General features: G+C 53.6%; 11 protein-coding genes across 11 annotated transcripts; 6 read left to right on the forward strand and 5 right to left on the reverse strand.

The window, feature by feature from the left end:
• Nucleotides 1–40: 40 nt before the first annotated feature.
• Nucleotides 41–830, reverse strand: ATEG_00930 (acetyl-CoA acetyltransferase, mitochondrial precursor; the record flags this gene model as incomplete). Its single annotated transcript, XM_001211016.1, has 3 exons — nt 41–71; nt 124–605; nt 663–830. The coding sequence occupies 3 exons, from the start codon at nt 828–830 to the stop codon at nt 41–43; spliced, it is 681 nt and encodes a 226-aa protein (XP_001211016.1).
• Nucleotides 831–1,332: 502 nt separating this feature from the next.
• On the forward strand, nt 1,333–2,057 carry ubc2 (E2 ubiquitin-conjugating protein RAD6; the record flags this gene model as incomplete). Its single annotated transcript, XM_001211017.1, has 4 exons — nt 1,333–1,374; nt 1,503–1,567; nt 1,638–1,862; nt 1,934–2,057. The coding sequence occupies 4 exons, from the start codon at nt 1,333–1,335 to the stop codon at nt 2,055–2,057; spliced, it is 456 nt and encodes a 151-aa protein (XP_001211017.1).
• Nucleotides 2,058–2,905: 848 nt separating this feature from the next.
• On the forward strand, nt 2,906–5,978 carry ATEG_00932 (putative kinesin family protein (KinA); the record flags this gene model as incomplete). Its single annotated transcript, XM_001211018.1, has 5 exons — nt 2,906–2,910; nt 2,974–3,008; nt 3,086–3,180; nt 3,266–5,691; nt 5,762–5,978. The coding sequence occupies 5 exons, from the start codon at nt 2,906–2,908 to the stop codon at nt 5,976–5,978; spliced, it is 2,778 nt and encodes a 925-aa protein (XP_001211018.1).
• Nucleotides 5,979–6,801: 823 nt separating this feature from the next.
• On the forward strand, nt 6,802–8,157 carry ATEG_00933 (EF-hand domain-containing protein; the record flags this gene model as incomplete). The annotated part of the gene is made up of 5 exons (XM_001211019.1): nt 6,802–6,812; nt 7,162–7,247; nt 7,323–7,545; nt 7,848–8,007; nt 8,044–8,157. The coding sequence occupies 5 exons, from the start codon at nt 6,802–6,804 to the stop codon at nt 8,155–8,157; spliced, it is 594 nt and encodes a 197-aa protein (XP_001211019.1).
• Nucleotides 8,158–8,744: 587 nt separating this feature from the next.
• Nucleotides 8,745–10,796, reverse strand: ATEG_00934 (transmembrane 9 family protein; the record flags this gene model as incomplete). Its single annotated transcript, XM_001211020.1, has 3 exons — nt 8,745–8,812; nt 8,863–9,636; nt 9,692–10,796. 3 exons carry the CDS (start codon nt 10,794–10,796, stop codon nt 8,745–8,747), a joined length of 1,947 nt encoding a protein of 648 aa, XP_001211020.1.
• A 464-nt stretch (nt 10,797–11,260) lies between these two features.
• Nucleotides 11,261–12,406, forward strand: lcp5 (small subunit rRNA maturation protein LCP5; the record flags this gene model as incomplete). The annotated part of the gene is made up of 1 exon (XM_001211021.1): nt 11,261–12,406. One exon carries the CDS (start codon nt 11,261–11,263, stop codon nt 12,404–12,406), a length of 1,146 nt encoding a protein of 381 aa, XP_001211021.1.
• A 434-nt stretch (nt 12,407–12,840) lies between these two features.
• On the forward strand, nt 12,841–13,616 carry ATEG_00936 (uncharacterized protein; the record flags this gene model as incomplete). The annotated part of the gene is made up of 3 exons (XM_001211022.1): nt 12,841–12,853; nt 12,910–13,122; nt 13,180–13,616. 3 exons carry the CDS (start codon nt 12,841–12,843, stop codon nt 13,614–13,616), a joined length of 663 nt encoding a protein of 220 aa, XP_001211022.1.
• A 291-nt stretch (nt 13,617–13,907) lies between these two features.
• On the reverse strand, nt 13,908–15,530 carry ATEG_00937 (flavin-containing monooxygenase; the record flags this gene model as incomplete). The annotated part of the gene is made up of 2 exons (XM_001211023.1): nt 13,908–15,179; nt 15,243–15,530. 2 exons carry the CDS (start codon nt 15,528–15,530, stop codon nt 13,908–13,910), a joined length of 1,560 nt encoding a protein of 519 aa, XP_001211023.1.
• A 786-nt stretch (nt 15,531–16,316) lies between these two features.
• On the forward strand, nt 16,317–18,390 carry ATEG_00938 (uncharacterized protein; the record flags this gene model as incomplete). The annotated part of the gene is made up of 3 exons (XM_001211024.1): nt 16,317–16,657; nt 16,762–17,092; nt 17,179–18,390. The coding sequence occupies 3 exons, from the start codon at nt 16,317–16,319 to the stop codon at nt 18,388–18,390; spliced, it is 1,884 nt and encodes a 627-aa protein (XP_001211024.1).
• Nucleotides 18,391–19,891: 1,501 nt separating this feature from the next.
• Nucleotides 19,892–22,088, reverse strand: ATEG_00939 (putative 5'-nucleotidase; the record flags this gene model as incomplete). The annotated part of the gene is made up of 4 exons (XM_001211025.1): nt 19,892–21,398; nt 21,455–21,648; nt 21,720–21,930; nt 21,985–22,088. The coding sequence occupies 4 exons, from the start codon at nt 22,086–22,088 to the stop codon at nt 19,892–19,894; spliced, it is 2,016 nt and encodes a 671-aa protein (XP_001211025.1).
• A 574-nt stretch (nt 22,089–22,662) lies between these two features.
• Nucleotides 22,663–24,606, reverse strand: ATEG_00940 (uncharacterized protein; the record flags this gene model as incomplete). Its single annotated transcript, XM_001211026.1, has 2 exons — nt 22,663–24,520; nt 24,572–24,606. The coding sequence occupies 2 exons, from the start codon at nt 24,604–24,606 to the stop codon at nt 22,663–22,665; spliced, it is 1,893 nt and encodes a 630-aa protein (XP_001211026.1).
• Between the last annotated feature and the right edge of the window lie 24 nt (nt 24,607–24,630).

A 24,630-nucleotide genomic window follows, 5' to 3' on the forward strand; every position in this document is an offset into this window, starting at 1 on the left:
CCCTCATCCCGTTCGATCACCGTGTCGCCCTTCTTGCCCTTCACGGTGACAGGGACGATCTCGTCGGCGAACTTATTCTCCTTCCAGGCTGCCTGAGCGCGCTGGTAGGATTGAATGGCGTACTGGTCTTGATCCTCACGAGAGATTTCGTACTTTTTCGCCGTCTGCTCGGCACAGATTCCCATGTGAAACTGATTGTACACATCCCACAGGCCATCCTTGATGAGACCATCCTCAAGCTTAATGTCTCCAAAGGGGGGCAGGTGGCTGGAACGGGCCATGTAGTAGGGGACGCGGGACATGTTCTCCATTCCTCCGGCAACTTGAGCTTCGGCAAGACCCAGCTGGATGTTCTGGGCAGCAAGCGCCACAGCCTTGAGACCGGATGCGCAGACCTTGTTGACGGTCATGGACTCCACAGTAGGGGCAAGGCCGGCGAAGATGGAGGCCTGACGAGCGGGCGCCTGGCCCACGGAGCCTTGCAGTACATTACCCATGTAGACATCCGTGATCTTCTCCACAGGCACCCCAGACTTGCCCACGGCGGACTTGATGGCCGCTGCACCTAGCTCGGGAGCGGAGACGGAGGCGAACGAACCATTGAACTGCGAGGAATCGATTAGTCCCATAGAGCCTCCTTCCAGATAGGCTGAAGATTATACCTTAGCTGTTGGCGTCCGGGAAGCGCTGAGAATGTATGCTTCCTGGATTTCCTTGGAAAGAGGACGCGCCACACTGAAGTTCCTCTGCCACTGACGTGATGCGGGGGAAAGGGCAGCTCGCTTGGTGAGGAGACGAGCTCCCAGCATGGATGATGTTTGGATCGCCATGATATGTGGGTGAATGGAGAAGGGAGTCTGTAAAGAACAGGAAGAAGATGAACAGCTGGATGACAGGGAGAAGAGAAGAGAGGAATGAAGCGACTTGTTTGTTCTCCGCAGAGCATCCCGCCTCTAACCGCCCATCCGCAGTGCATCCACCCGCTTGGACCGAGGCATTTTGGCAGAGCTTAGTCATGTCTGTCTCACGTGAGAGTGGCAATGCGGCTAGTCTCAATCAAGAGGGTTCCCCCATCAGGAAGATTCTCCCGGGGGTATGCTCCGATGGCAACGGACTCAATTCCATCATCAGTCACCACTCGGGCTTGATTGTTTGAACCTGCTCCCTCATTTCATCCGCTCCCTCTCCTCCAGGGTGTCTCTTCTTCTCGCCCACTCTCTCATCCTCCCTTTATCTCCCAAACTTGCCCAAAATCACCTACTCCCGTGAAGCCTTCCATTCCCATCGACTTGTTTGTCTGCCTTATCCGAAACAGCTATCTACCCCGCCGCCATGTCGACCTCTGCCCGCCGTCGTCTGATGCGTGACTTCAAGGTATGAAGCTTTAGTCAGTTGATGGCTTTCCCCGTAGTTTTCATCCTGTCTTTTTTTCTCTTTTATAAGAACTGGGTTTCATCGGCAAGCCATATGAAATGCTCATGAACTAATGTTGGTTATCACAGCGCATGCAGACCGATCCGCCCGCAGGTGTCTCTGCATCCCCCGTTGCCGACAATGTTATGACCTGGTAAGGACCACTGCTATTGCATCTCTCTGTACGTTACCATCGATTCTGTGCTAACAACTCGGCTTTCCAGGAATGCCGTCATCATCGGTCCCGCCGACACCCCATTCGAGGACGGTACTTTCCGTCTCGTCATGCACTTCGAAGAACAATATCCCAACAAACCCCCTGGCGTCAAATTCATCAGCCAGATGTTCCATCCCAATGTTTACGGCACTGGTGAACTTTGTCTCGATATTCTGCAGAACCGGTGGAGTCCGACCTACGATGTGGCGGCCATTCTCACCAGTATACAGAGGTCAGTTTGGTTTAATTTGATCAGACCCTATAGATGGTAGAAGCTATTCTAACATGGATTTTGTCGTCTAGTTTGCTGAATGACCCCAACACCTCCTCCCCGGCGAACGTCGAAGCATCGAACCTGTACAAAGACAACCGAAAGGAATATATCAAACGTGTGCGTGAGACAGTCGAGAAAAGCTGGGAAGACTAGGGATGATTTCTGCTCTCATCATGTCGGTCTCATTTTCCTCTTCTTTCCTGGTTGCGCTTGTGGATTGCACGGTCCTGCCGGATAAGCGGTTATGGCTGGTCGATGACCCTCCCCGGATGAGATCTCTTCACTGATGCTTCTAGGGGAGGCCTCTCATTCTCACGCCGTTTTTATGTCATGCACAGCGCGGGGTTTAGGCGCCTGGTAAATATCTTGTTCCTTTCGGTGCTTGTTGATGATTGCATTACTCTTTTATCCCTTACGTGTTATAGGTTTGCAGATGCATCAATATTTCTTGAAATCAATGCCATTTCAAAGTAGCAGGAAAAAGAACAAGAAATGTAAAGTAAACGAGGACTTTTCAATAACGACCACACTTTAAGATCGTCGGAGTCCTGCAATTTACAGTGAGGACCGGCGGTTTCAATAATGCTTCAATACTGTATGTACCGATGTATGTAACGAATCCCACCGTCGAGCTCCACCACCCCATCATTCCCTGTCCTTGACTTCTTCCTCTCCTTTCCCTCCTCACCACCTCCTTCTCCTCCCTGTGGGCAACCGGACTTCATATCCTCCTCTCTTCTTCCCCTGCCTCCTTCTTCGGGACTGTCGGTTCCATTTTCGCCTTCCTCCCTCGTCCGGTTGTGTCATCGTATCGCACGTGGACCCCTGACCCAAACAGTGATCGATCGATTCGGCATATCATCAACATTCTCTCGCATTCTTCTTCGGCGCGGCGCACCACACTTCCCTTCCCCTCCTCGCGGGGTCCCTTTTTCCTTATCGTTTTGTCTTTCTTCAGCCGGTGACGACAGCGCCTTCACCCTCCCGGGCCCAACGAAATTATGGCGTGAGTTCAGACTCGAGTCCCTGCTAGCGACCAAAGACTGATCATCGATTTCGAGCATGACAGGTCATCTGGCCCTGGTGCCTCCAACACCATCAAGGGTATGCAACTTGAATCGAGCCCCTCCCCCGCCACCGATTCAGCACGACCGTCCGACTAACAACGCTCTCCCCCGCAGTGGTTGCGAGATTTCGACCGCAGAATAAAGTCGAGCTGGCCTCTGGAGGAGAACCTATTGTCGAGTTTGAAAACGAACAGTCATGTCTGATCAACGTGAGTCTTTTCTCATCACCTCCGCCTCCGTCTATCGATGTGCCGTGTCTCCATGGTCGTCGCAGGGTACTAAGCCGACGCACAGTCCAGGGAAGGCTCCGGAGCTTTCACTTTCGATCGGGTGTTCCCCATGGACTCCAAGCAAACCGATATCTTCGATTTCTCGATCCGACCCACAGTTGACGACATCTTGAACGGGTATAACGGAACCGTGTTCGCCTACGGTCAAACCGGCGCGGGAAAGTCCTATACTATGATGGGTTCGGATATCGACGACGACATGGGGAAGGGTATCATCCCGCGTATTGTCGAACAGATTTTCGCCAGCATTCTCACGAGCCCGAGTAATATCGAATACACCGTTCGCGTCAGCTACATGGAAATCTACATGGAGCGCATCCGCGATCTCCTCGTGCCCCAAAACGACAATCTCCCCGTCCACGAGGAAAAGTCCCGCGGTGTTTACGTCAAGGGTCTGCTAGAGGTCTACGTGTCGAGTGTCCAGGAAGTTTATGAAGTGATGCGCCGGGGTGGCAACGCGAGAGCGGTGGCAGCGACCAACATGAACCAAGAGTCCTCTCGATCCCATTCCATCTTCGTCATTACCGTTACGCAGAAGAATCTGGAGACAGGCTCAGCCAAGAGTGGCCAACTCTTTTTGGTTGATTTGGCTGGTAGTGAAAAAGTTGGCAAGACTGGTGCGAGCGGCCAGACCCTAGAGGAGGCCAAAAAGATCAACAAGAGTTTGAGTGCCTTGGGCATGGTCATTAACGCATTAACTGACGGCAAATCGACACACATTCCCTACCGTGACTCGAAACTTACTCGAATCCTGCAGGAGAGTCTGGGAGGTAACTCCCGTACCACCCTCATTATCAACTGCTCACCCAGTAGCTACAACGACGCGGAAACAATCTCGACCCTGCGTTTCGGCGTGCGGGCCAAGGCGATCAAGAACAAGGCGAAGGTCAATGCTGAGTTGAGTCCGGCCGAATTGAAGCAGCTGCTGCGCAAGGCCCAGAGCCAGGTCACCAGTTTCGAAAACTACGTGTCGGCTCTGGAGACGGAAGTTCAGTCATGGCGAAGTGGTGAAAGTGTACCCAAAGACCGGTGGACTCCTGCGCGTGGCAACGAAGTCGTCTCCTCGACGAAGGCAGAGGCTCGCGCGCCACGTCCCGGTACCCCGTCACGGTTACAAGAGACCGCTAGGTCGGAAACGCCCCGTCCTGATTCCAGGATCGGCGATCGTTCCAGCACACCCAGTCTGGTCCTAGAGAAGGATGAGAGAGAGGAGTTCCTTCGGCGTGAGAACGAGCTCCACGACCAGATTGCCGAGAAGGAATCTCATATTGCCAATGTGGAGAGAAGCCTGCGCGAGGCGCGTGAGGAACTGAAGACGATGAAGGAGAACTCAGCGCGGTCGGGCAAGGACAACGACAAGCTCAACGCCGAGGTCAATGAACTGCGCATGAACCTGGAGAAGGTGTCGTATGAGAGCAAGGAGGCCTCGATCACGATGGACAGCCTCCGCGAGGCCAACGCCGAGTTGACTGCGGAATTGGACGATGTCAAGCAGCAGCTCCTTGACGTGCGAATGAAAGCCAAGGAGACCACCGCTGCTCTCGATGAGAAAGAGAAGAAGAAGGCCGAGAAGATGGCGAAGATGATGGCTGGATTTGACCTGGGCGGAGACGTATTCTCCGATAATGAACGCAAGCTCCAGGCCCTCATTCAGCGCGTGGACTCCCTGCATAAGATCAGCGAAGCTGGCGAGACCATCGCTCCCGATGACCTTCAGGAGCTACGCGCCAGCCTGATGGAGACCCAAGGCTTCATCCGACAGGCAGAACTCACGATGAATGATCGGGGCGAACTGAGCGAGCTGCAGGACAGCCGTCGAGTTGAACTAGAGCAGAAGCTGGCGAATCTCGAGCAGGACTATGAGAAACTTCTGGAACGGAACTTGGGCGAGGACGATGTGGAAGAGATCCGGGAGCGACTAGAGAAGGTCTATGTTACACGCAAGGAGGCAGAGATGCAGGCCGCCAACGAACTGCGCGAGGAGATCTCCCGCAAGGACGAGGAGTTGACAAAGCTCCGGCAATCGCTCGCCGACTCTCAGTCGCGCGTGTCCACGAACGGGGCTGCGGGCAAGAACCTCCAGCAGCAGATCGCGGAATTCGACGCGATGAAGAAGTCGCTGATGCGCGACCTCCAGAACCGCTGCGAGCGCGTGGTGGAGCTGGAAATCTCGCTGGACGATGCGCGGGAGCAGTACAACAACGTGCTTCGGTCGTCGAACAACCGGGCCCAGCAGAAGAAAATGGCCTTCCTGGAACGCAACTTGGAGCAACTGACGCATGTGCAACGACAGCTGGTAGAACAGAACAGCAGCCTGAAGAAAGAGGTAGCCATTGCCGAGCGGAAGCTCATCGCGAGGAATGAGCGCATTGCCAGCTTGGAGAGCCTGCTCCAGGAGAGCCAGGAGAAGCTCACCCAAGCGAATCACCGGTATGTATCCTTCCTGATGACAGATCTCGCTCCCCCTAGGCCAGACCTCGAGCTAACAGCCTTCTCACAGATTTGAAGCTCAACTCACTGCGGTCAAAGAGCGACTGGAAGCTGCGAAACAAGGGTCGACGAGGGGTCTTCCAAGTATGGATGGCAGCGGCGGTTTCAGTTTTGGCGGCTCGAGAATTGCGAAGCCGCTCCGTGGCGGTGGTGGAGGGACAGACGGTAGTAGCCAGCCGCAGGAGACGGGCAAGCAACGTTCGAGCTGGTTTTTTGATCGACGATGATCCACGATTTCTCTTCTGTTGTCTGTTTTATCCCTTTATCGAAGATATCTGATGTACAGTTTCTCTTCTGTTGACATGTCTGGACGATTGCTTCCCGGGCTCTTTTCTTCTGTCTCATGCGGTCATGCATGCACCGAGCATGTCCGTCATGTCCATTGGAAATGAAGTTGATATTCTAGTGTTTATGATCAGTCTGTTGTCTCTCTTTTCTTCTCCCTATGCGTTCTTGTTTTCCACCGGTCGTCTCTGTGGTCGTCTGGGCTGGTACGGTTAGACGGATAGCTACTAGACGGGCTCATCGATACCCATGTACATACAGGTAGATCGGGGAGTTAATGCTCATGGATATAGATTCTACCTAGACCGTGCCTATATTTACAGTGGGTAAGTAAGTAGACCCAGTATATCGTGCCAAGCAGACGGTCTGGACCCGCGGCTCTGGTTGCCACGCCTGGGATAATCTTCTTAGTAACCTCCCTCCCACATGGTCTCTGCTTCTGGCGTCTTCCACCGTTTCAACTTCTTTCTTCTCCCCCGTCCCTCTGCTCTGCTTTGTTCCATCCTCCGGTTCTCTTCCTCGTATTCGGTCTTACTTATCATCTTCCTCTTTCCTTGCCTCCCTATCTGCGACTCCGTCCTAATCCATCTCACCGCCGCCACATCCCGCCTCTCGTTTACCCCGCGCCTTCCGCCCTCTCCGTCCGTATCCATTGCGGCGCATAATCCGTCTGCTTGGCTCGTGGATCCCGACTTGTCTCTGTGTCTAGATTCCGTCGTTGACCTCTCGGGAGTGTCTCGTATTTAACGTCATCTGGTTGGGATCATGGGCAAGTCGTAAGTGCGGCGCCTCCCTATTCCTCCGCATTCCTTTCAGACCGGATCGAGTGGGCCTCATAAACACCGCGAAGTTGCAAGTTCAAGGAGACAAATAATCAGGAGACGAAGCGATCACATCAAGATGAGATGACCGAGATGACACGGGTCTGAGACAACCCCACGAGGCGAATCGACTCCAGGAGCCAGATCGAGTCCATCGCGGGGTTAGGGGCTTCGCCCGCGCCCTCCAAATCCCGCTTGTCGCTGACGTCGCCCTCTTCGAATTTCCTTCCCGTCGTTGTTGTTCCCTCTCACGTCTTTAAAACTATTATTTAAAGTCCTCAGGCTAATGAACATGCGCTTGCAGTCAGTCAAAGCTTTCCCCCTCCCAGCTCGATGAGCTGCAGAAGGCGACCCACTTCGATAAAAAGGAGCTGCAGCAATGGTACAAAGGTACGAACAAGCTGTGAGGTTAAGTGTGACGGAACAAACGACAGAACCCTGTCACTGACATCGCGCGACCCCCAGGTTTTCTCAAGGACTGCCCCTCGGGCACCCTGACCAAGGAGGAATTCCAGAAAATCTATCGCCAATTCTTCCCCTTCGGCGACCCGTCATCCTTTGCAAACTACGTCTTTCGGGTGTTTGATTCAGACAATAGCGGCATGATCGATTTTAAAGAGTTCATCTGTGCGCTGTCGGTAACATCGCGCGGGAAGATGGAGGACAAGCTAGACTGGGCCTTCCAGCTGTACGACATTGACGGGGATGGCAAGATCACCTACGAGGAGATGCTCGCCATCGTCGAGGCGATCTACAAGATGGTACGTACTCCTCGCCTTCTTCCTGACGACTTCAATACTAATGAATCAGGTCGGCTCGATGGTGAAACTGCCCGAGGACGAGGACACCCCCGAGAAACGGGTCCGGAAAATCTTCCGCATGATGGACAAGGATGAGAATGGCAGTCTAGACATGGAAGAATTCAAGGAGGGTAGCAAGCGAGACGAGACGATTGTCAGCGCATTGTCCTTGTACGATGGCTTGGTATAGTCGGCTGCGAGGACCGTCTGTGTTTTGTTTCTATGATGCCCTCAGACTCTTCCTCTTGACGAATTTCACGCGACTGAAAGTTTCCTTACTTCCCCCACTTCTGCGTGCGACTCTTTGCATTGCCTTTCCGGTGCCTACCTACTTTGTCGTCTCATTCTTTGTACGTCTTCTGTTTCTTGGGTCTTTGTACCTCTAGGATTCCCCCTACCACTCGGCGACCAGCCATCTGCCCGAACGGGGCAGGTTGATCCATGTACTGGGCGGTGATTTCTGTTTGCCTGATTCTCTCTTACTCGTTTTTGGACTTTGATTTCATCTTGACCCAAAGAACACCGACAGTCTCTCCTCTGAGTTGTCGCTTTTTCTTCACTCTCATCTTGCTGACTTTACCTGCTGAAAGATGCTGGATTATATTGTATATATGTACCTTATATGAATACATTTCCTAACAGTAGATCTCACAGTTCGTCATCGTCTCTCGTTCGAAATAGTCCCGGGATGTCAGTATATGCGAGAACATCATCTCGAGCGTACACTTGAACAAAAACCTTTGATGTAGGTAGGATAACAGACTCCTTGATCTATTCAGCCTAATCATACATTTTCAAAATTGTCCAGACAAAGGGGGCGCATCAAATAACAAGCAAAATCGTCAACAGTACCCACGTATTCGTCTATGTACATCCGGGACCAATGCATGCACTACCAAGGAGGTGCCCCCAACACGAAGGGATGGATACCGTCCACCCCGCCAGCTATACTATTCATACGCCATTTATAGGCGAAAAGAGAAGCCAAAGGGCGGTAGAGAGAGCTGCAGATCGGCCACAGCCCAGACCGTGATGTCGATCCCAGACTAGGGTCGGCGTATTAAAAGGTGGAAAGCAGATGGGAAATTTAGTCCACCTTAATAGATCCATAGATACGGTGCACAAATGCCCAGCTGGCGAAAAAGCCAATAGATCCTATCCGCCGTCAGCTGGATCTAAGTGTCCAAAAGCAAAAGAATACATACCAGTCAGGATAAACACCACAAAGCCAATCAAGGCTGAGTAGCCCACATAGAGCACCGCTCCCGTCAGACCACCAAAGCTCACTCGAGTGGCCCAGAACAGAAGTGCGTTCAAGAACACGTAACCGCCCGTCATACCTGCTCCGGCAAACGCCCGCCAGTGCCACCGGTAGTTCTCCGCGCAGAGCAAGAAGTACACCAACAGCACGGTCGTCGACGCCGTAGTCATGATCATCAGGCCGTAGCAGAGGAACAGGAATCCGAACATGTAATAGATCTTGTTCGTCCACAACGAGTGCATAATGAAGTACAACTCCACAAAGATCGCTCCGAAGGGCAGGATACCCGTCAAGAGCAAGGACGGGACGGTACGTAGGCTGCCAGTCATAGGGGGAACCTGTCGAGGGATCTGGTTGGTCTTGGTCGGTCCTTCAATCGCACGTTGCTTGAAGCCTAGCCAGCTACCCGCCACACTCAGCGGAACACTGATCACGAACCAGATCAGGACGAGGGCGAGCATTGTCGTGAATGGCACAGCTCCGCTTGAGCCCTTAGCCCAGACGAACAGGTTGAGCAGGAAGAATGCGCCAAAGATCAGTGCGGGCACCAACACTGGTGTCATTACAATGTTCCGCTTCCATGACTCTCCACCGAAGGACTTGTACACCCGAGCAGAAACATACCCGCCGATGAATCCGAATAGCGTGTAGATCAGCAGGATGGCCGTGGCTAGGAATCCGCGGTTGGCGGGGGAGAGTAAACCGAAAAGAGCAAATACTATTTGCGACATCAGTACGGCCTTCAGAAAGTAACAATGCGTGCGTAAACCTACCAACTGTTACTCCCGTCATCATGAAAAGCTGGGCGCCATTGCCCACCAAGACACTAAGAAGCAAAGGAGACTGAGGGCATCGGAACACGTCGCCATGGACTAATTTCCAACCCGAATCTTCTTGGATACCGTCCTCCATCGCGGCCGAGGTTCCGTCCAGATCCTCCAGGTTGATCATGTCCAGCCGGTTGTAGCGAGCGATATCCTTCTTCAAGGCGCGGACGAGAATCATGCTCACCATACCAACCAGGAAGACGACAAATACGGCAGAATTGATGAGGGAGAACCAGTGAATCTTCGGGTCGTAGACATGGAGGTACTTGTCCCAGCGCGTCGCCCAAGGGGTCGACGATTCTCGCCAGTACACGCCATAGGTCCAAGTGACCGTGGTCTCGCCATCCTCATTCAACGTGACCGGAACCTCTTCGGTGCCGCAGTCCACAGTGCCATCTTCCAGGGCCCTCGAGTTGCGGCGAGAGGATGGCTGCACGAGGACTCCGACCACACGGAACTTGTCCTTACTTCCAAACCCCACCCGGTGGTATTCAATGAAAATATCGAAGTGGTTGTTCAGCAAGGACTGACCACTCTCATCCAATGAACCCAAGGAGAACCCGGGGTTGTAGAATTCGGTCTTGGTCACCGACTCTATATCCAGCTGGGCGCCGGGAAGGCCATCGACCAACCAATTGACGTTGTAACCCTGGGCGATTCGGCGGTTGGTGAACTTTGCGCTGCGAGCGTCAAACGTGACCTCATTACAAACGGCCTTGCAGGTCTCATTCTTCCCCATGTACAGCTGCAGCGGCGACGTTTGGATCCGGTCTCCAAACAATATGCTTCCTAGCGACTCGCGCACATCCTTGGGGCCATCTTCGGGAGCACAGAAGCGGAACTCGGGGCGATAGTAATCGTAGGAGAATACGGAGTGCAGTTGCTCATCCTGTTGTGCTAGGCTCGGAGTGAGATGGTTGACATAGAGCGGAACCGACTGCCCTTCGTCATAGGAAGTGGGCGCAACGCCAGGGAGATAGAACGCGGCAGACAGCGACGGGAGAAGAGCTAAGACGGACGGTATCGACCGAGCTTGTGTTTTGAGCCGCATTGTGGGAGTCTGTAGGAAAGAGATGCGAGAGGTGATTGATTAGTACCGGCCGGGAAGCTTGGAAAGGGTCCAACTTGGCTGGGGTAGAGCTAGGCAGAAAACCTAGGTGTCTAGGGGACGATCTCAAGGGATAAGGCGTACAGTTTTCACGCGTCCAGCACCACAAGAGGATACTCTTACAGCGACATGTGAGTGCAAGCCGGGGGAAGAAGGGATGCAGGAGAGAGAAGAAGAGAAGCCGATGTTGTATCGCGAAGATGAGGCCAACTAAACGACCAAACAGGACTAGTCCGCCCGCCGAAAAGGGAAGCCTGGTCAGCCCGCACGTGATAGGAGCCCGTGCCTGATGACTCAGCGGCATGGTCTCCTATCGGCACGTGTCGATAAGAAAAATTGAATTCTTTTCTCCATTTGGTGCCAGGAAAGTTACCATCACTACCCTTCAGCATCACCACCCATTGGCAATGGCCGCCCTCCAGACCGAGCCTTCGGGCCTCCCAAATATCAGCACCCTGCTGGAAAACCTCACGGGCTGTCTTTCTTCCGCAGGATCTTCTCTTCCCAAACCTGTGCGAGACGATCCGTCCGACGTTGCAATCGAGCCTCCGCAAGAGGGCATCTCCCTGCTGGATACGAAATCCGATCTACTTCTCTCCTACCTACAGAACCTCGTATTCTTGACGTTACTCCAGCTTCGCGATGTTTCGTCGCAATCGGGGTCGGGTGCAGAATCCTCCGATCAGTCGCTGCGAGATGAAGTGGTCAAGAAATTAATCGAACTACGGGTGTACCTGGATCGCGGAGTTCGGCCTCTAGAGGGGCGGTTGAAATACCAGGTTGACAAAGTTATCAAGGCGGCCGAGGACGCTGATCGAAGCGACCGGACCGCATCAAAAGGCAAGAGCCGACGAGACGCAGGATCCGGCAGTGAGGACGACTCCGAAAACGCATCCAGTGACAGCGAGGGGGATAGCGAGGATGACGAAGAGGGAGAAGACATTGACGAGATGGCATACCGACCGAACGTGTCTGCATTTACGAAGAAAATGGCAGTCGAGTCGAAACCAGACAACGCCACCCACCGAACCTCGAACGACGGTATCTACCGGCCACCGAAGATCATGCCCACCGCTCTTCCCACCACTGAGAGCAGAGACCGAAAGGACCGCGCTCCCCGTCGGTCCAACGTTATCGATGAGTTTGTTAGCGCGGAGATGTCCTCCGCGCCTATGGCAGAACCAAGTATTGGTAGCACGATCGTGCGCGGCGGAAGACACACCAAATCCAAGAAGGAGAGGGAGGTCGAGGCCGAGAGAACCGCCTACGAAGAGACGAATTTCACGCGATTGGCCAAAGAGAGCAAGAAGGAGCGGGCGAAGCGACGAGCCCAGGGTGGTGGAGACAGTGGCTTTGGAGGGGAAGAATGGAGAGGTCTTACGGAGGGGGCGGACCGTATCACCAAGCTTACTCGCCGAGCCAAAGGCAGTGGGAATGCACTGGAAAAATCGCGGAAGCGCAAACTCACCGAGGATGGACCTCGTAGTGATGGCGCCGGGCTGGGACACATCTTTGAGAAGCGGCGGAAGAAGATTGAGGGATGGAAGCGCTGATCAGCGTTGGTAGATGGCTGTAACAGGAGATAGCTTCTTCGTGCTCTTGTATGTAGCCTGCGTTTGTATATTGCACTCGATACCAGGTGGTGAAAAGAAGTTTCAATTTAGGTTCCACCAATGCAAGTAATGCACCATATCCAGTTATATCTATTAGTAAAGAGGGAAAAGAGGATTGACGGAACAGCCTAGATTGTTTCGAGGTGTTTGGCGGCAGGCCGGAGATGATTTAGGCGTTAAGCTTACTTTCGATTCACATGTTCCCCTGGCGGGTGATGACATCATGCCATTGACACAACTTGTTCATCATCTTGTCGATTGCACATCCTCTCCACCCTCGACCGCGATATATTTAACCCCTTCGAACCTTGAGAACTGGTTATACACATCCTATTCCAGGGACAACTGGATGATAACCGGGACTGATCACCATAATGGAGAACCCAGGTAAAGTTAGCAATATATATACCTGTGCATTGACCGACATACTGACCCGTCTTCAGAAGCAGAAATTCGGGACGTGATTCTCAATCTCACCCAAGGAACACCGCTTGTCCAGGCGCGCACGATCGATGAATATTTCACATCCAATGCCGTTTTTGTCCACCCATTCTGTCGGACATGGGACATAGAAGGTAGCCGCTGGTTCGTTAAAGAGATCTACCGGTGGTACAAGATTATGTCTCCCCACATCGAGATAGAGGTCAATTCTGTTGGTAAGCCTCCTTTACTGTATCGATTGCTGTGGATGGAAACTGAGACGTGTCCGATAGCTTATGACGAGCAACATCTCAAAATCTACGCGAACATCTCCCAGGTATTCTCCATCTGGGCTATACCGTTCCATTCGAGTCCGGTGACTCTCACCACTGTCTTGGACCTTGTACCGCGTACAAAGGAGACACCGCAAGGAGTCGATGGTCAGGATGCCCAAAGGACGCTCTATTATATTACCAAACAGGAGGACTTTTATCAGACGTCAGAGTTTGTCAAGTTCTTGACACCCTCCGCAGCCGTGCCGGTATACCTCTGGCAGTCTTTCGCAACCTTGTTCTGTGTCTTCGGGGTTTTTGTCTTTTGTCTTCCGATGACTTGTTTAGGTTTTTTTCTCCGTCTTCTTTCGTTTTTCAAGAACATGGTGTCAACGGCACCTGGTTTACATGATAACACCGAGAATCATGTAGACTCCGGGAACAAGGTTACTTCTTAGCTGGGCATTTATTGTGAGACCGATGATAGATGAATGGGATTTCATTTCGTTTTCTCTGGATGAAAAGGTTGATCAAGTTCTATCTTTACCATTCATAGCCAGGACGACTTTACCTTCTTTGCTTAAACGCAGAGAATACGCAATCAAAGGATGTTTAGCAGGTGATGGACCAGCAATGCAATCGTAATCATTATCATTCCAGAAGAATCTATTTTGGGCAATTTCATACATGTCTGTCATGAACCAAGCACAAGTGACTGGATCAATTGTCGTCATTACCGGCGAAAATCGCTAACCCTGATGCTGCTTTCTTAACTGATCCCGGAATGCCTCTTCATGTTTGACGACCTCCAGTGGGAGGCCCCGTCCCAGGCCAAATAGGATGAACGGCGCCCACTTCCACCGGAAGGGGTTCACCAGGAGCACGAAGACAAACCAGTAGATGAGTTCAGCATAGGTGAAAAAGTCAAACGCACCAGTGGGGGACCACCGCTTCATGAACCGGGTGAAATCAATCCAAGTCTTCATCCGGCCCTCGGTCGGCCGCGTGAGAGGGTCGGTGAGGAACATGAGGAGGAAGCGGGTGTAGATTCCGATGTGCATGTTACCCACGGTTCCAATGGCGTTCACATAGGTACTATTGTTGGCACAGATACTTGTATGTTTAGGAGGGAACACTTGGAGATACCAGCTGGGCGGAGCATAAGGTTCTTCAAACACTTCGTTCGGCAGGAAGGAGAGGGAAGGCCGTTTGAACCCGGTTGCCATGATGACGACGTCTCCTGGCACGACGGATTCATGTCCGGGGCCACCCTTGGGCACTCCTTTGGACCGATGGTTGAAGAGGATGCCGTTTTCCTTGACGGAAACGATGTCCCCGCGAAGCCAGCGCGCGTTACCTTTGCGGATCTGCTCGAAGAGCTCAGAATTGGCCATGGGAGTTTGTGTGAAGAGACCACCCGAGGGCGCGATGTCCTCTAGGTCTCGATAGAAGAACTTATGCAGCAGCCACTCGGGAATCCACGACAACATGGTTTCCTGCCCGAAAATGTTGCAGGCAAGCAAAGACTGCACCAGAACGTTGCGTGGGATGACCCATTTATCTGATCGTGATAGGACGTCAATCTCCGAGGCGCCTGACTTGACTGCGAATTCCAATGCTTCAATGGCGCTGGCACCTCCTCCGACAATGAGGACCCGCTTGCCCTTGACATCTTTGCCATCCAAGTTGGACGAGTGGAAGATACGACCCTTAAATTGCTCTTGGTCAGGGAGGGGCGGCATCTTTGGGTCTCCGCAGACGCCTACAGCGGCGATGACCCCGTCAAAAAGACCGTAGTTGTTTGGGTCATCGTTGATGATCCATTTTCCATTCTTAGCTTGTTTGACCGACGTGACGGGGGTGTCGAACACGGTCCGTTTTCCCAGGCCATATCGCTCCCAGAGGTCAATGATTTGGTCGCGTATTTCACCTTGAGTCGGATAGGCCGTATCATATCTGACTGAGGGGTGGAAACGGTACATGATGCTGTGGATTTGCAGGGATGAAGTGGAGTTCACTCTCTGTGTCTTGATTAGTCACACCATTCAGAAGGAACCATAACTATAGGATGAATCACAACATACGCTCCAAATCCCACCCAATCCTTTCTCCTTGGACCGGGATTCGAAAATCTGCACATCGAAGCCATGACCGACACAGTGGGCCGCGGAAGATACGCCGGTTAGACCAGCACCGATGATGGCCACTCTCTTCTTTGGGAGGCCATCGGCCATAGACTTGGGAGGAGGAGGAACGGGTGCAAAGAACCAATTGATGACAGCTTGAAACAGCATATAACACCATGTGAACGTTTGGACGAACGGATGTTTGAGAAAGGCTATGAAGGAGGATTGTACGCGTTGGTTGGCCATGGTGACTTGCCGGAGAACTGCGATCTTAGGAAACAAAGAAAACACAATCCAGAACGAACTGGATAGGGAATGAAGGCTTTATAAGACTCAATTGAGCGATGGAGATGGGTTGACGTAGGGCCGTTTGCACCAGGTGGGTGTCGCTTCGATGACGTATGTGTGGATCGCGGCCGCACATGTGAATCCGGACTGTATCGTGTCTTCAACATGATATAATGGGTGCAGGGGGATCAACCAGCTGTATCTCTGGATATGAATCCTATGTATAATCACATGTGATCAGATGCACTGCTGTCGTAAACTGTCTATCGTATGATGCCGTCCAGTGCTTCCAAACTGCAACACAGCCGAATGTAGTGGAGATCGGATTGCACAGTAGGGTTGTGCAGTATGGTGAGAATTGTTGCGTTTATAGATTATAGATTGATAAACTCACCCGGTTGACCGTGTCTGATGCTCTTATACAGAGTATACCAAATCTACTGCTGGATGGTGGTGCGATGTATAGATTGCCTAATTGGGACTAGTGCGAGCGCATTGAAGATCTCCGATTTCCCTCGTCTTTCAGCTTGCGCCCTCTTCCTCTCCCCGTCTCTCCAACAGGTGCTCATTCCTTCAACTCTCCTTCGCTCCTATCCCTCGGGCCCATATACAATCCCTCTCGTCGGGATTTCCAACTGACAACTCGACAACCATGTGCGATCCGCGTTGAATCTTCCCTCCAGACGCAGCCGCGCGACCTCCAATTTGCTCCAACTCCGTCCCTCCACCCACCCAACCGTAACCATGATGGCCGCTCAAGGCACTCCCACCCTGGACCGGTTTCTTTCCAGTATCGCCGACTTGGTCAAAAACCGCGATGGTGCCCGACTCCAAGATTTCCTCCAGATCGAACCCCCTTTGTCCGACGTGTATTGCCAGATGGTGGACGAGCTTCGGCGGCGATATCCCAACGGTGCCGATGAGGCGGACTTGCTACGACGGTGCGAAGGCCTGGTGCCCCGTGCCAAAGGTGGTAGCTCCTGGACTGCTTTTCCCACTTTCATGAAGCTGTATTTCACCTTCTTGCGCGATGTGAACGTGGATAATCTTCTCGACACGTACAATCTTCTCAAAGGGTTATTGAAGTAGGTCTCCGTGGATTTAGTTCTACAATTGGATTTCCGGTGTTGCAGTATCTCTCAAAGTCTCCTGATTGGAACAACTGACTGACCCTAACTTCCTCCCACAGTCAATGCGTTCTTGCGCTCGGTGATAGCCAATTCGGAGTTATTGTCCTTCCCACTGTCCTTTACCTATCCAAGGTCCTCGCAAAACTAGCAATGGGCCTCGATCGTCGACCGGAATTGATCGCACAGTTACTCAGAATGGAGGGGCACTCTGACCAAGACGAAAGCATTGAGAAGGTCACGCTAGTCGAAAAATCAGCCAACGTGGTCCGCGAAGCGTTTATTAAGTGCCTCACGGATCGCAGTGGCACCCCCGGAGTTCACGGGAAACCGGAAGGAAAACGTGTCGGGATATACCTCATGGCCAACCTTTGCTTGAAACTGCTTTTCCAGGTAAACACCCGACGTGGACGAAGCGTCTCTGTCATTATCCATACTCACAAACCGGCTAGTGCGGCAAATTACGAAATGCAGAACAGATGTTTGCGAGTATCAGCGCCCAATCTCCCCCATTGAAACATTTCCCTGCCTCCCAAAGGGTCACCTACCTCTACTATCTTGGACGATATCTCTTCTCGAACAACCTCTTCTATCCTGCACAAATCGCCCTTCAAGCCGCGTACGATCAATGCCACCGTCAGGCATTGAGCCAGAAGCGAGTCATCCTCACCTACCTGATACCTTGCAATATTATAATGGGTCGGTTTCCTTCCATGGACCTACTCCAACGACCCGAAGCCGAAGGTCTTTCCGACAAATTCCTCCCCCTTTGTCGACTGATTGTTCGCGGGGACTACATCGCTTTCCGGGAGCACCTGTCCGTGGAGTCTTCGGTAACCGAGTGGTTCGCCCGCAAGGGGATACTTCTCGCCCTTCGTAACCGGTGCGAGATTCTAGTGTGGCGGTCCCTCGCGCGAAAGGTCTTCATTCACGGTGGCTTCCACGGCGACCCTCAGGGACAAGGTCAGCGAGGACCCCCACCTTTTCTGTATCTGTCTAAACTGGAAGCCGCCGTGCGATGGCTCCAGTCTCAGCATGCTCAGTCGATTCAGGGCCCGTTTGGAGAGCCTTCGCCACAAACGGGCACGGATGCGCAGGCTGGTCTCAGTAATATCGGGTCACAGCTTGTTTATAAACCGGCTGATCGGGATTTTGCTGGACTGGATCAAGATGGGTTCCTCGAGAGAGACGTGGATCCTACGGTGGTGGCGAAATACGCCGACTTTCTCTCTCCAGATGGTTACTATGACGAACAGGGGCAATGGCAAATCAATCAACCGGGGCAGTTAGTGGACGGAACATCAGGCGTGGATTATGGGCCGTATGAGCTGAATCCGTACGCCCAGCGACCTGAAGCAGAGTCGCCGTCAGACCAAGGAAAGCCCAGTCAAATGATGCGCGAGATCGAGTCCATTCTCGCATCGCTTCTGACGCAAGGTCTCATGCGCGGCTATCTCACCCATCGGAACCCGCGGTTTGCCATCCCCGGTGCACGCCTCCGCGGGGCCCTTCCTACTGGATTTCCCAACGTGTGGCAGACGATTTTTGCCCGGGAGAGCGAGGACGATAGCGTACCTGGCTGGGTGCAGCCGCCGCCTGCTATAGTCGGGAATCCGATGGCGGCTGCAGCTGCCTCTGGTGGAGGACGAGTGGTGAATCTGTCAGGGGCACGACCTGTGGGAGTGCAGTGAAGACTTTGACGAATATTATGAATGATATCCTGGATTCTGTAGTGTATATAATTCGACCGCCCATCAATGCAGTTGTTGGTTGGATAGCAGCCACCACATTCCAAATGCTTCTTGTTTTCATGGCGTGCCGGGAGCCCTAATTCCGGCCAAGCAATGCAGGGACCCGACTTGAGACTGAATTCATCCCTCTCGATACGATCAGGAAAGCCATGGACCAGCTTCGGGCTGTAATTATTTGCGCCACCGCGAACGACAAACATCCCTAGCCTTGTTTCTATCACCATGTCCACGACTCCTCCCAAAGAAGAATATCAGAGCACCTGGCCTCCTGTTCCGCGTCAGACGTCTCCGGAGATCATCCGGGAAATGGTGGCCGCCTGCGCGGTTGGCGACTTTCCAAGATTCAAGTCAACGCTCGACGCTTGGACTCCTCTCAATCTGGATATCCATGAGCTTGCCTCAGTGATGATACAGGCTGTCAGACGAGATCAGACGAATGTTGTTGCTGAATTTTTGCATCAAGGGTTGTCAATAAGCCAAGACTATGCTCTAGAAGCGATAAGACATAGGTCAAAGGGGGTTCTCAACATCCTACTGCAGAATGGATGGGATACTAACCAACCGATAAGCGAATTGAGGCCTCCTGCGCTCGGGTGAGTTATGATATAGATCCTCCAAACCTCATTACTTACTTGCACTGTTGTTTTAATTATGCCGTTGACGACGAGGAGATGACCCTTTGGCTTCTTGACCACCGAGCCGACCCGAATAAGCAGTGTTCTATTGATCTTACACCGTTGTCCTACGCGGTAGAACAAGCTTCTCTCTCCATTATCAAACTGCTTCTGGACCGCGGAGGGGACGTTCACAAAGGGCAACTGCTTCACCATGCTGTTGAGCGTCAAACGGATACTATCGAGGTGCTGGGCATGCTGCTTGAGAGAGGAGCTCCTTTGAATTCGAAGATGTACGAAAATCACTACTTTTCATGGAGACTATTTTACTTTATGGGCTTGGGAACCGCTTTACACAAAGCGGCGGAGATGGGCAAAGCGGATGTTGTACGGTATCTAGTCAATCAAGGCGCGGAGGTCGGTCTTAAAGATGCCACGAACCGAAGTGCGATGGACTGGGCTGCATTGAACAACCATCAAGAGATTGTGGAGCTCCTTCAGCAGTCAGTGGAGGGAAGACACCGTCTATGATTAACACTATCGACGACGGAATGCCGACCGGAAATCCTGCGATAAATAGCAATATCGGGTCTATGCCGCCTACTTACCCGATCTGGCCCCGGAGAAGAAGAATGCTCTGGGATATTTGGCCCGTTAGGGGGCTGTACGGCGTCTACAAGCGGGTACTCTCATTCGAAAGCAATCGTAGCCCACGGCGGAATGTCTATCAATGTTCATGGAACCTGATATGTATATATACACTGTAAGAACCCAAAGCGCTGCAGCGATATATCATGCGTTGTAAGTCATATATATAATCAACCGCCTCAAAGAGGGCGTTCCATCTGCTTCTCCTCGATCACAATTCGCCCCTCCAGGCGCGGGGAGATTCCTTGCGTCCATGTGGGCGTGTAGCTCAATTCTTCGACATCGTTGAGCGTCGCCGGGTGCAGCCCGGCGCGATGCATCCATTTGCGCAGCGCTCGGCGGGCGAGTCGCAGTCGCCGTTCCTCTTCCGCCGCTGTTCGCGCAGGGAGAGTCACGTAGTTGGTCGTGGGCTGCGGGGTAGTGAGGATTTCAGGGTCCGAGTCGGAATCCGAGTCCATGTCTTCGTCGTTCTCACCGGCCTGCTGGCCATTCTCCGCGGCCTCCGTCTCCCCATAGCGGCCATAATAGAAATACTTCTTGGTCCGCTCGAGACCCGGCCGTTGCAGTCGAATGGGGGGCTTCTCCGAGATGGGAGACCCGTCGGCTGAGGGTGGCTTCACCCATCCGTTGCTCTGGAAGTTTTTGTGCACCGTCGTCCAATGCCGCGCCATGCTCTTGCTCCAGCGCTGCCATTTGCCCATCACACGAAGACTGAGGAAATACTGACGCAGAAGGGTGCTGACCAAGACTCCGCTTTCCTCATCCACGACCTCCTCGATTTCACCACCAGCCGATTGCACAAGAAGGGAGGCGAACCCGTCCTTGCCCCGGCCCATATACCCTCTCGTAGCGAGAAGATACTTGCGGTCGTATTCGATGGGATGGCCGCCGACCTTGGCCCAGTTGACGCGCGAGCCAGGTGGGCCTGACGGGGTGAAGCCGTACGAAATGTTCGATACCTGCGAGAATCTGCCCTCTAGGGCCGGCAGCTGGCTGACGCCGTTCTCGAGGGCGTCCATGAGGGCGCTTCCCGGGACCCGCAGCAACACCACCGGGTCCTCGAAGGGGAAGCAGTTGAGCACGTCTTTGAGTCGGAGGATCCCCGGGGGATAAATCTGGTCGCCACGGATGGTGCCCCCTGCCATCATCGCGCAGTCGGCGCCATAGTAGAAGCGCATCAGATCACAGACGAAGTTCCCCAGGTTCGACTCCCGTTGCCGGACGGTCGAGAACCGCGCATCCAGCGCGCGGACTGTATACCCGATGGGCTTCTCCAGCTTCGCCTTGAGGCTGGACGTCAGCCGGGCGACCAGCGCCACGGTGGCGGGGTCCTCGGGGATCGATCGAACCATATCCCGTCGGACAATGCTGAAGTCCCAGCCAGGACCGTCGATCTTCCGCCATGCTTCAATGTAGCTCAGTTGTTTGAAGTCGGTGCCAGATCGGAGGACGTGGATGCCGTTGATAACCGCATGACCATAGAAGTGGTCATGGCCGCCAAGGATAATATCAATCAACCCCGGCGGTACGTTCTCGGCTAGTTTGTAGTCGTTGGGTTCGCGTTGGTGGGTCACGGCGACGATGATATCAGCGCCTTGTTCGCGGAGACGGGGGACGAGCTCAATGGCGGTTTTCGAAGCGGATTTGTAGATCAGATCGGGGGGGAGGGAGTTGATTGTTCCAAGCCTGAGTGACCAATGAGTATTGTGGCATCTTAAAAGATTGCAAGAATGAAGACCTACCATTCCCTCTCACCCAGCCCGATGACACCCACTTTGATTCCGTTGGACGAGGTCAACATCCAGGTCCGTTCGCAATTGGCGATGGGGACATCTTGTCCGAGTGCGGGGTCAAGGACATTCGCGAGTAGCCACGGGAACTTGCATTGACTGCGCAGATGGCGCAGCTGTGCGACGCCGAAATCGAGGTCATGGTTCTGCCGGCGAGTGTATTAGCGGGGTGCCTTGTTTGATGCACGCACATGAAGGGCGATGATAGCAAACATACGCCGAGACAAGCTACATCAGTTCCCACTTTGTTCAGGAAGGGCACCATGTGTCTCCCTTTAGTAACAGTGCTCTCAAGGCTAGGATTGAAGGCATCTCCGGAGAAGAAGGTCAAGATATCGGGTTGTCCGGCGAAACGGGGATCGGAGCGGTAGTAGTTCACGACGGACTGGAATCGGGGGACACCACCGACAGGCTCAGCCGAGCCTGGTCTATAGTTGTCAGCTTGCGCACGTATTGGAGGTCAGTTGGACACGGAGACGTACTCAACGTGGTAGACATCGTTGTAATGGATCAGACGCAGATCAGGCGGGGTGGACCTTTCGCAGGCATGGGTGACGGAAAGACCGTCGGATTCGACAAAAGGCATGCCCACGAGGATACCAGGGGAGCGAAAGGGGATGGTGGAGCCGAAAATGCAAATTGGGGACGTATGTAACAGAGAGAAGTCTACCTAGGAGAAAGAGAGAGAGAGAATGTGTGTGTGATGGGGAGATGGATGAGATGGCGATAACAATGAGTCTTCAGGCACCAAGGCATGCAGGCACCCGCAGATCGACAGGGCCAATCAGCATGGCCTGATTTGCCGGATCGCCATGACGTCACGTGTCCGCTATCGCCCAACACGGTTGTTGACTACCGAGGTTCTACTACTATGCGGTGCTAGTCGGAGTACATTTATACAGGAAGGCAGCAGAGAGGTGGTATCATTGGTACAAGTAAGATGAATGCAGAGGAGCGTATTCCAATCCAAGGGTATTCAATCCCAAACGCCGCGCAAGTGCATGATAACAAGATGAGAGACTAGTAAAACAAGTAAACGTGATCTGCAAAGCAAAAGCTTTATGCCAGGTAATCGCTTCATGAGAAAGGAACACATGCATGCGACGTTTCTCGAAAGGGGACCCGGTGAATCCAGGCAAATCTGAACGGAGCCGACAATCTCAGACACGTCGTTCCGTCACCGTCCAACGCCGCTTGACCCCTGTTTCTGCGCCCCTTGATAACGGAGAGCTACCCCACAACCCGCGCTGAGACAATGTCCTCTGCGGTAGATGGGAACAGCCGGGTGCTTCCTCGGGTTTCACGCCGTTGCTGAAACTCGCACTGCCACTGTGACTGGGGACTGGGGGCACTGCGGCGGCTGCAGACCACGCATCGCCGAAATTAGGGATGATATCCTCACCTGCCTCGCTCGGCGATGAGATCGACCCCCAGAGTCCGGTGGAGCCACGAGGGGCGGTGAATGGCCGGGCCATTGTCCAACCTCGCGATGCCGGACCCGACGTGAGCGAGGGCCCGATTACGAACGACGCTTGCGAGATCGAGGGACGGGGCGCAACGCGATAACGAGACGAGGCTGAGTTGGAAGGTGAGGTCACGCTGCTCGGCGAAGAGAGAATCGATGCGGAGGGGTTCACGGTGGGTCGGAGGTGATCTGTGGAGGCCACCAACTGCAAGTCATAGCTCTGCAAAGGAGCCTGTGCGTGTGCACGGGAATGAGGCGCGACGGGACCACCGATTAGACCGGCCCGGGACGATGCATCATCTTGGTCCCTCCGCACGGCCATGGTCAGGGAGGCGGTGGGGATGTCTACAAAGGCGGGCTCTCCGGTCAGGGCGCCGATCATCGCATTGCACCCAGCCCCATGGGTCACGATGATCAAGACTGTTTCGATCTGATCATCGGCATCGTTCGGCAGGGTGGTACTGTCTTCTGTCTGTGGCTGTTGCGAGTGGCGACGAGGTCGGGCCGCAGGGTCCTGCTCCCGATACCACGAAAGCATGCGCTCCAGTCCCGTATGGAAACGGGCATGCATGGTGCTCCACTCCTCGCCGTACTCGCCGCCACTCCCCCAGTTCGGAGGATCACGCATACTGTCCCATTGATAGTCGATCTTTACGCAGGCATCTCGTGCGTGGGCGACATACCCGGCCGGAATGGGGGCCGAGCGCGAGATGGCATAGCTCGGGGTCGGTGGCATGTAGGTGCCGTCGGGGATAGGGGGTAGGTTGGTGTTGATCTTGGTCAGCATGCGCCGGGTGCGTGGCGAGTCGGCGGACTGCAAAGAATCGTAACTGCCTGCGCGGTTTCTTGTCCCCTCTTTACGATCCCCATTCGATACGGGGACCCCGTTCCCGTTTTGTTGAGCATCTGGCACCTCGTCTTCCGGATATGTTGCCAGAGTCTGGCCCATATTGCCCCACCCTCCCGGGAAGTAACCGGTGGAGGGCTTGTACGCCGTGTCTGCATGGGGGATGGTGTTGTCGTCGTGTCGCAAAAGTTCTGCCTTCGCTGCGGCGATCATCCGTTCGGACTTGGGGGGTGGGATGATGTCCTCGAAATATTCCGGGCAAAGCCATTCACCGAGGAAGGCGTCCACGCGCAGAAGACAGCGAGTATCGGAGGAGGTAGAGACCGGAGTGAAGGGGGAATCTGCAGCCAAGGATGTGGCACCATTTGTGTGGCTGACGGCGGATGTGTCGCCGTCAATATCGTGTTGGCTGATTCCAGCACTGATGGCGATGGCCGTCTGCAAGCATCGGAGGTAGGGGGAAGTATGGATGATGATTCTGCGCTTTCGTTTGGGACTTGATGACGGGAAGGTGGTCGTGTTGGGAGTGTTCTGGTCTTGCGCCGAGGTGGGCTCATCTGCCTCGGTTCTGGATTGGAGGAGCGAGATGATGCGGGCGCCTAGTGCGCGGGACTGGAGCCAGCCGCCATAGGAAAGAGGAGGGTCATAGGGAGTCGGAGAGGTGAGGTGCCAGTTTTTATCGGCCGCGTCAAGTCTCGCACCATGTCTGGGAGAAGATGAGCATTCAGAGTCTTCTGGTATGGGATTGGGGACCTACCTGGCGATGATGACGGTTGCGGGGAGCTTCCCCATGGTCGGGGAGTGATCCAAGAAGGA

This window comes from Aspergillus terreus, genomic scaffold (assembly GCF_000149615.1).
Source record: "Aspergillus terreus NIH2624 scaffold_1 genomic scaffold, whole genome shotgun sequence".
Taxonomy (NCBI): Eukaryota; Fungi; Ascomycota; class Eurotiomycetes; order Eurotiales; family Aspergillaceae; genus Aspergillus; species Aspergillus terreus.